This window comes from Mycetomoellerius zeteki, unplaced genomic scaffold (genome assembly GCF_001594055.1).
Source record: "Mycetomoellerius zeteki isolate Tzet28-1 unplaced genomic scaffold, Tzet1.0 scaffold221, whole genome shotgun sequence".
Classification (NCBI taxonomy): domain Eukaryota; kingdom Metazoa; phylum Arthropoda; class Insecta; order Hymenoptera; family Formicidae; genus Mycetomoellerius; species Mycetomoellerius zeteki.
Genome location: NW_017257184.1, coordinates 75,674 through 86,138, shown reverse-complemented (window position 1 = coordinate 86,138; position 10,465 = coordinate 75,674). Strand labels below are relative to the sequence as shown.

General features: G+C 31.1%; 1 protein-coding gene across 3 annotated transcripts; it reads left to right on the top strand.

Annotated features, from left to right (window-relative positions):
* The first annotated feature begins 33 nt into the window (after nt 1–33).
* Cul3 (cullin 3) lies at nt 34–10,148 on the top strand. Of its 3 annotated transcripts, none has more exons than XM_018448483.1 (14): nt 34–405; nt 4,367–4,750; nt 4,928–5,131; nt 5,257–5,436; nt 5,539–5,913; nt 5,999–6,169; nt 6,292–6,399; nt 7,247–7,424; nt 7,516–7,751; nt 7,844–8,013; nt 8,121–8,259; nt 8,418–8,545; nt 8,624–8,680; nt 9,984–10,148. In XM_018448483.1, the coding sequence occupies exons 1-13, from the start codon at nt 346–348 to the stop codon at nt 8,646–8,648; spliced, it is 2,358 nt and encodes a 785-aa protein (XP_018303985.1). In that variant the 5' UTR covers nt 34–345; the 3' UTR covers nt 8,649–8,680; nt 9,984–10,148. The 3 variants fall into 3 exon arrangements, with proteins under 3 accessions (XP_018303985.1, XP_018303983.1, XP_018303984.1); XM_018448481.1 differs by lacking the exon at nt 34–405 and adding an exon at nt 3,976–4,116; XM_018448482.1 differs by lacking the exons at nt 34–405; nt 9,984–10,148 and adding exons at nt 3,976–4,116; nt 8,956–9,597.
* The last annotated feature ends 317 nt before the right edge of the window (nt 10,149–10,465 follow it).

The following is a 10,465-nucleotide window of genomic DNA, read 5'->3' as shown; positions in this document are numbered from 1 at the left end:
CCCGTCGTCGGTCTTCGACACGTTGTCTTCGTAAGCAGTGCCGTCCAGTGATCGGTGCGTGCCTATCGCACGCGAAGCAAGGCGCGCGATCGTCATCGGCTGTTCCAGATACGTAAATGATTTTCGCCCGCCGCGCTTAAGAGAGTCACGGGCCCCGCAAACAGCGGTGCGTCGTGTGCGTGTGCGTGTCGTGCGTGCGTGCGCGCGCGCGCGCTTCGCGCGTGTGTCCGTGTGCGTGTGCGTCGATGTGCACGCGGCGTCGCGCGCTCGTCGAGGCAGCCTTCACGTCGGGACGGCATTTCTGAGGAGAGATACTTTTGACGCGCCCGAGACCGAAAACCCGACATGATGAAGAGCAGTGCTCTGATGAAGAAGGAGAGCAAGATGCGCATACGTGCTTTCCCGGTGAGTAATTACCGCGGATGCGGATGGAGAAACGCCTGGTCATCCGCGCGGGGGAGGAGAAGGGGTGTGAGAGAGAGAGAGAGAGAGAGAGAGAGAGAGCCCCCCCTCGCGAATCCTGTGTTTGTCGTTCCTCTTGTCCTTCCTCCCTTTCTCCCTCCCTACCCTTCTCCGTCGACCCCTCTACGCGCCGTGCCGTTTTGCGTTACCCGTGTATGATCAACCTATTTATTTATTTACTTGTTTATTTTGCGCCTTTGTGTCGGCAACGACAACGCGAATGCATCCGACATGTATAAACATCATCCCATAACCTACCTGAAACATGGAGCGTCAACCGTAAATAATAAATCCGTTCGCGTTACTTCAAATCCTTAAAAATGTTTACACTCAAAGAGATAAATATAAGATCTTTGTTTTATTTCTAAAGTATACATACTGCATTAGAATTTTCTTTCTCGCTTTCGTCAAGTATCAAACGTATATCTTTATATCTTAGTTTTAAAAGTGTATATTGTGTGTGGCTGTGTTCAGCAGAAAAAGCAGCTTTGCAATTGTTGTAAAATTCGTAGATGTGATTGGTTTATACATTTAGATCCAGTGAGGAACTAAGGGCAAGACCGCAAGATCATATTAAAGAATTTTACAATTGTGCAAAGCTCCTTTTTCTGCTGAATGCAGCGATTGATTCAGCTACAGAAAACAGATCTATATATTCGAGCGTTGAAGAGAGAGAAATAAAAAATGCTGAGTGCAAAATATGTAAGTAACTCGAACATATCTAATCCCGCATCTCTGGACAGTTTGGACACTACGGATTCGTATCCCAATTTGAGCTCGCGAGGATGAAACTGTTTGACTGTTGCAACTTGCAGCAGCTCTATTCGCAGATCTTCTTTTCAGCTGAAACTTTCTTGTACGATTAGTGTCCTTAGCCCCAGGAAAAATCAAATTTTGTCCGATGATTTTATTTTGCCAGAAAATTGAGAACCCGTACGGTTCGTCTTTCACTTTTCTCTACGTTGAAGAGAAAAAGAAGACAAAAGATCTGCTGTGTAAGAAATTCAGGTGAAAAGAACAATTTTCTTGTCGCGTACATTCATGTCTGCACTGGCTGAGAAGATTCAGCGAAATTTCCAATATTTTCGTTGATTAAAAGAAAAAGGAACCTCCCATACTCCGAGTTTTTGTTTGAAACCTTTCCACTTTCCAGACCTTTCGCAACTCGCGTTTATCGTAAGTATAGCACAATTTAGGGCTTCGTATGATCTAAATGCTTTTTATACTTTTGCACTTGAAATACCTCAGAATCTTAATTGATATGCACAACTAAATAATAAGATTACGATGATACGTGATCGATTAATGCCTATTTCCACCAATATAGTTATTCGTTACTAAAAAACGAAATATTTCTAGTACTATAAGTTAGACAAACGATAAAATATGACATTTAAGAATTTAACATGGTTATGCAGCTGCATTCCATCACAACTGTCTTTCACACTACTATAGTGTAACTATTAATTATCTAATCTTTTAGGGAAAGATGAAGTTGAATCAAGATACAGTTAATCTATAATGGTGAAAATATATAATACTTATCTCTACTAACGTAATTTAATTTTAATCTCGGTTTGACTAATTCATCTTTCTTAGTTCTAAGAATTTGAAAAAGATAAATAATAAGTTAGACAGAGATTAAAGTTAATCTTAAGTTTGTGGAACTAGGAAACTCGGATGCTGTTTGGAGTCGGTCATCTTTGTTTAAGTGAGATAAGACATCTGCAGTTATTTAAAAATAATTAAAAATGAAATTAAAAATAAATATTATTTATTCAATGATTTATGTGGTGACTATAGAGATTTATTTTTTATTGCTGAATTATTCGAACTTTCTTGCTTTCTGCTGAATATCAAACATATATCTGTTTCACTGTAAGTACAAAGAATATATATGTACATACTAGTGCAACTATCAAAAGACCTGTTCTTTTTAGCTGAACTTCTTAGACGGTTCATCTTCCTTTCCTCTCCATGTTAGAGAAAAAAAGAAAAAAGATGAACCAGGGAAGAAAAAAAGAACAGGTCTGTTAACAGTTCTTGGGTCTATTCTTTGTTGCTGCACTGGACTACACTAAAACTCTGCCAAATTTCAAATATGTATCTATTTTATTTTAAATAAAAGTGTACCGATTCAACCATAGAAAACGGATCTAATAATTAATTTCTCAACTAAGTATCAGTTGAATTAAATGTATAAATTTCAGAACAGATAATATAGAATCGATATTATAACTGTACTAAATTTGTCAAACTGGTATCCTTAATTTAGACCTGTATACAAAAAAAATTGTATATAATGATATATATATATTCGTTAAATTAAATTTTACATATTAATTATATTTTTCTTATATTAAAAATGTTTCTTTTTACTCTTTGTAATTATGTATCATATACATCTTCTGTTCTAATATGTAACATATTGGCACCAATTAGCAAACATAATATGTTAATTAAATAAATATGTTGATCATTAAAAATATGCACATATATTCTTAAGCATTATTCGAACTAACATCAAGAAAGAAGTTGATAATTAATAGTTATACTATAGCAGTGTAAAAGAATTGTGATCAAGTGCAGCTGCATAACCATGCTAAATTCTTAAATGTCATATTTTACTGTTTCTCAAATTTATAATGTTAGAAGTATCTTGTTTTTTAGTAACAAATAACGTGATAAGGTAAAATGACATAACCAGTAATTTATGACGAAATTAGCATGATGTTAACAAGAATCTGTACTACATTTGTGCAAACATTTTGCTTGTATCGTTTTTGTGTATAATAGGTTATATATAGAAATATGTCAAAATATATTTCTCAATTTGCTTATCCAGTTTTCATAAAGCAGATCACATAAGAGTTGAATTAATTTTTGAAATATTTAATTTTATTCTAACATACAATTAAAAGCTTCTCTTTTGATAAATGAAGTTTTTTTATAATGAATATCACGGATTGATCTAATTAAAAAAATTGATCTTGCTTTAGATTTAATAGCGGATTTATATGTATAGCCTATGATTGTTTGTATAATTACATTAAATTTCATTTTATTAGTAAATTAAGCTTACATTGTTTAACCCTCCGTGGTGGAGGATTAAACAATTAACTTAACTAGGTGGGGTGTGAATACCCCAGCAAAAATTTTTATAACTTCTTAAAAAGCGCTTATATGTGTTGCCGATTTCGTGCAAATGAAGAATGTGTTGTTACCAATCACACTAAATTATAGTATATTTATAATATACGAAGTATAGCATGGAGTATGAGATATACCCAAATTTGATCCATGTTGATGTTCCACCTGGTTCACAGAGGGTTAATGACTGATAATGATATAAACTGTATTTATTTGATATATTATATAACCTAAATATTTTGTGATAAATATCATATGAAATGGTGAAAAAGGAAACAAACAATCTTCTTTTTCTCAAATTCTCTTTCTTATCTGTAAACATTTTTATTAAGGTTATGATAAAGCAAAATATACAAACAAAATCTGTACATAAAAAAGTTAAAAAGTATGGATTATCAAAACGAAGACTGTGATCTACAGCAGCAAGGGAGCAGAGTGGTTGAGACAATCCCTGCATCAGGATTGATACATAAGAGCAATCTTCTTATAATTCGTAACACTCTTGTGAGAGTTATTATCTGTTATGATTTTATTATTCTTATGCAATAAGCATAAGTTAACATTTTTTAATAGACAATTATATTTTTGTATTACTTAATGTATTTTATATTTGCAACTATATAAATATTAAAAATTATTACATAAATATTTATGATTTCTTTTTAAACAGAAATGAATAGAAATGTTGATTTAATCTTATCTAGTTATCAATAGTATTATTTAGTCAATTAACTTTCAAACACTCTTTTCACAGACAACTATGGATGAGAAGTATGTAGAAAGTATCTGGGCCTTATTGAAGAGCGCTATCCAAGAGATACAGAAGAAAAATAACTCTGGCCTCAGTTTTGAAGAACTTTATCGCAATGCTTATACAATGGTACTTCATAAATATGGTGAACGATTGTATACAGGACTGAAAGAAGTTGTAACGCAACATCTTGAAAACAAAGTACGAGAAGATGTTCTTCGTTCCTTGCATAACAATTTCCTACAAACTTTAAATCTAGCGTGGAACGATCACCAAACATCAATGGTGATGATCAGAGACATTTTGATGTACATGGATAGAGTGTATGTTCAGCAGAATGATGTAGACAATGTGTATAATCTTGGATTAATTATTTTTCGAGATCAGGTAATTTTTAAATATTCTAATTTGCATTATCTATTTAGAAGTCTTAATATTCTATTATAATTAAGTTTTATATAATAATTGATTTTGCAACATTAAATTGTTATAACTGTTGATTTATGTATATAATGAGTGATTGTTAAATAAGTGTAATATTAACAAGTTTTTTGTTAATTTTAGGTGGTCAGATATGGATGCGTTAGAGACCATTTACGGGAAACATTATTAGGTATGGTTGCAAGGGAAAGAAGAGGAGAAGTAGTAGATCGTAGCGCTATAAAAAATGCCTGCCAAATGTTAATGTTACTTGGAATTAATAATCGCCAAGTTTATGAGGAAGATTTTGAAAGGCCTTTTTTACAACAGAGTGCTGAGTTTTATAGAGTGAGTGTCTAGTAATTTGATTTTCAATGGTGGGGGATCCAGGTTAATGGGGATGTCTCTATAAGAATTTATGTTTGATATACTTGCGCGCACACATATGTAACTTCGAAAATTATTTTCTTCAGATGGAATCTCAAAAATTTCTGGCGGAAAATAGTGCATCGGTATACATAAAAAAAGTTGAAGCTAGAATCTGTGAAGAATCTGAAAGAGCAAAACACTATTTAGATGAATCTACTGAATCACGGATAGTAGAAGTTGTAGAAGAAGAGTTAATCAAAATACACATGAAAACCATTGTTGAGGTGCATTAATTTTTTTTATTTATACTCCACATTATATTAATTGATATAGTTGAGTTTAAATTGCATCTTATGGTGATCTTAACATTTTTCTGTGCTTGGTAGATGGAAAACAGTGGTGTAGTGCATATGCTCAAAAATCAGAAAACAGAAGATCTTGGCTGTATGTATAAACTATTTTCGAGAGTGTCGGATGGATTGCGCACTGTATGCGACTGCGTATCTCAATTCCTTAGAGAACAGGGCCGTGCGTTAGTGCAAGAAGAGCATGAATCAACCACAAATGCCGTTCTTTACGTCCAAAATCTGTTAGATCTAAAGGATCGTTTCGATCATTTTCTACATTATTCTTTCAATAATGACAAGAATTACAAACAGACGATAGCATCGGATTTTGAATATTTCCTTAATTTAAATCCTAAAAGTCCAGAATATCTGTCATTATTTATCGACGATAAATTGAAGAAAGGTGTTAAAGGAGTTAGTATTGTGTACATTATTGCAATATATTTTACGATTTTCGATATAAATATGTTTGGTTCGACATAAATATATTTGGTTTTAGATGACAGAGCAAGAGATTGAAGGAATCCTAGATAAAACTATGGTTTTATTCCGTTTCTTACAAGAAAAGGATGTATTCGAACGGTACTATAAACAACATTTAGCCAAACGATTATTGTTGAATAAATCTGTTTCAGATGATAGTGAAAAGAATATGATATCCAAACTTAAGGTAAGAATTAGAACTAGATAAAATGATATTTTAAACACTAAAATTATTTTATTTACTTGAATCGATGTCGATTATTCATTTTTATATTAATAGAGATTAATAATATATAATGTTTTTTTTAGACTGAATGTGGATGTCAATTCACATCAAAGTTGGAAGGTATGTTTAAGGACATAACAGTCAGCAACACTATTATGGATGAATTTAAGGATCATGTCCTTCAATCTGGCGTAAGTATCAAAATAATATAATAGCATATAGACTTGATGACATGAAACAGAATATAATGAAAGGTTTTGTTATGAGAAAATATGTTTTAAATATTTCTATGATTTTGGTATTAAAATTTTGTATAAATATTTATTTTAATATTTCCCTCCTATATAAGTTATAAATTAGTATACAACCAACTTATAGAGACAAGATTCAGGATTGTCACAGGGTTGCCCAGACCGGGAAAAGTCAAGGAAATTGAAATTGGTCATGGAAAAGTGAGAAAAGTCAGGGGGAAATATAAAAACAGTCTGGAATTTTGAAATTTGCTCACAGTTCCCTTAAATTGTTCCTATTCCACAAATAATTATTATAATTTTTTAAATATTATATCTGATGTTTATAATTAAATACGTTCAAAATTTACGCATTTAAAACGATTTTAATAAGATAATTAAAATATATATTTTTTTTATTTAGTATTTTTATTTGATCACCCTTTTTTGTTATAACTGCATTCTTTTTTCCAATATTAATTAATTTGCTGTTGGCTTGAATTTACACTCAAAATTTTATTACACTACTAAGCTTTTTTGTATTGTTTTTAATAATATATGTTAGCTTTTCTACAACTTTCGATTTTAAATGTTAAAATTTACATATTTTATATTGGTCATGGAAAATTTTCCGTTTTCATCTGAAAAACCTGAGTCAGGGAATTTTTAAATTCATTTTCTGTGGCAACCCTGAAGATTGTTAACACATAATATTTTGGTTACATTTAACATTATTTTGTAAAACATTTTGTTAAAAAGTTAATATTTATATGTATAGTGCATTAATTATTCTGTATATTTCATAAAGACAAATCTGCATGGTGTGGATATAAGTGTCCGAGTACTCACAACTGGTTTCTGGCCAACGCAGTCAGCCACTCCAAAATGCAGTATGCCCACTTCTCCGCGTGATGCCTTTGATGCCTTCCGGCGCTTCTACCTGGCTAAACATAGTGGTCGACAGTTAACGTTACAACCACAATTAGGTTAGTACTTATTATCTTTGTATATCTTTATCAATATCTATTTTTATTCAAATATCTAATATAATGATTGAAATAACAAAAATTTGTACAGGTTCTGCTGATCTGAACGCTATATTTTATGGACCACGAAGAGAAGAGAGTAATTGTGGAGGCTTAGATACTCCATCGTCTTCGAGTTCTATTGGAAATGGTAGTAATGCAAGTGGTAGTTTATTGAGCCAACGAAGTAGCCTCTGTAATACACCACGAAAGCACATAATACAAGTTTCCACTTACCAAATGTGCGTGCTAATGTTATTCAATAAGAGAGAAAGGTTAACATATGAGGTTAGTTTAAATTAATTAATTACAAATACGTTATTATATTAAGAATTAAAATGTTTATAATTTCTATATATACATATGTATAAATATTGTAGGAAATTCAAGGTGAAACCGATATTCCAGAGAGGGACCTGGTTAGAGCATTACAATCTCTTGCCATGGGTAAAGCTACACAAAGAATTTTACTTAAACATCCTCGTACCAAGGAAATCGAATCTACAAATTGTTTCTGTGTAAACGATAGTTTTACCAGCAAATTACATAGGTATTATATTTCTATGTGATAAATAATGAACATATATTAATAATCATATATTAGTAATCACATATTAGTAATCATCTTTCACTGAATATTTGTATTACTTTATTAAGAGTAAAGATCCAGACCGTAGCAGCGAAGGGAGAATCGGAACCCGAGAGAAGAGAAACGCGCAATAAAGTTGATGAGGATCGGAAACATGAGATCGAAGCAGCTATCGTACGAATTATGAAAGCCCGAAAGCGTATGCCGGTATGTAACTTAAAATTTTTTATGAATAATATAAGTTTATCTTTATCAAACACGACTAATTTATTTTTTGCAAATATAAAAAATACATTTTTATTCGAGATAAATTGCAATATACATAAAATATACGAGTATAATATCAATTTACTTTCTCTTATTAGCACAATATACTGGTAACAGAAGTAACAGAACAGTTAAGAGGCCGATTTTTGCCTTCACCTGTAATAATTAAAAAACGTATCGAAGGCTTAATCGAACGAGAATACTTGGCTCGTACACCGGAAGATCGGTATGTAAAGCATGATATTATATATTGTTACTAGTACTTATAGAAATACAAACTAATGGTGCACTCTGTAATTTACAGAAAGGTGTATACATATGTTGCTTAATGCTGAATTCGATATTGGATGTGTACAAACATGTAAGTAATTTGTAATAATATATATCCTCTTAGTACACATTAATGATTCTTCATATTTTATTCACCGAATCATTATTACACCATCATCATTTGTGGTATCATTATTGTTATTTTCTCGTTGCTATTCTCATTTTTTGGTTGTGAATTATATCCAAGGGATATTCCATGTTAACAAGAAAATGTTAACAAGAAAATGGTATATTTTTAGAGTTTGAATATTCTGATTATTAATGACATTTATTTAGTTTCAAATTTATGATGTATGTTTTTTACAGGAATATATAATTGGAAAAATTATCAAAAATACGGATTATAGTCGATCGATAATTTACAGATACATATTGTTAAAGAAAAAAAATAAAAGATAAAGTCATTATTGGATGCTGAGAACTGTAAGACGTGTGTTTATACCTATTACTAAATATTTGATTTGAATTAGGCATCTTACGCTTGTTATCATGGAACATCTCTGTGATTGAAATGAATGGCAAGATATTCTTTTGATAATTGACTAGTTTGGTGGAAAAGGTCGATGTGTCAAAGGAATGATGCACTTAGATTTAAACCAGGGAGGAATTGATTTTTTTAAATAACGGCGTTGTGTCTGCTCTTCAACTTTTTACATTTTAATTACATGCGCATTTGTTTGACTTACACTTGTATTACAATAGATGTGTAATACATGTGAGTACTCATTATAATAAATATGTATTCTAAATCAAATAGATTTTAGTTAACGTGCGTTTCTCATAATGCGAGATACAATTAAGTTACTGAAGATGATTCGCATTGATAATATTGCAATTAGGAATTTTTCTACAATTGTAAGACTGTGATTGTCTATGATAACATAAATACTATCTGAATATATCGTGAATTTAGGAAGAAAAATGGTACATTTACATATAGTTTTATTTACGTTGATGTCTATCAATTATATATGTAAATAAGTAATGTGAATGTATTATTAAGAATATACTTGTCTCATTTCCAACAATTCAATATTATTTTTTAAATCTGCACTCCACCCCTGAATATAAATTAAGTTTACTTTCTTATATAAAATGAATCGTACGTAAGCGTTAACATTCATCTATCAAGTGCATTTTTTAATATATAAGTTAATATATGCTTTATATTTATCTAAATATGTAACTTAATTTATATAATAAGAAACATACACTTTTCAATGCTGATAAACACTTAACAGCTTCTGCCTCTTCCACCTAGCTTCTCAATTATTTCATTGCAATTTCATCCAATACTGCTCGTTTTGATACAATATACGGAATATTTATTATAGTATGCCAAAAGTGGGATCTACAAATCTAGAGATGCAGAATTTGTTAACGGTATATTGTGCGCATGAGATTAAATAAAGACGAAGATCTTAATAAACTGCTAAAGTTCAATTTAAACTTGTATTGCACAGTTTCATATTGTAGTGAAGAAAGACGAATGATTAGTATGGCAATTTTATTTTTATTTGTATTCTCTTTTTATTTATTAATGGAATTTTAATATTTAAATGAAAGTTCTACCCTTTCTTACACAAAACTTAATAAAATTGAAATTCTATAACAGCACTTATTATTTCTAAAACACTCACCCCAATACATTAATTTTCTATACAAAATTTAATACGCTAGATACATAGATACAAAATATCTATTTTTTCCCCTCAAAAATTATTCTCGTCAAGTTTTATATACATATCACAGTCAAAGTGTTGAACTAAATGTATACACTTACTAGTCGAAATGTATACATTTTTACTGAACACTG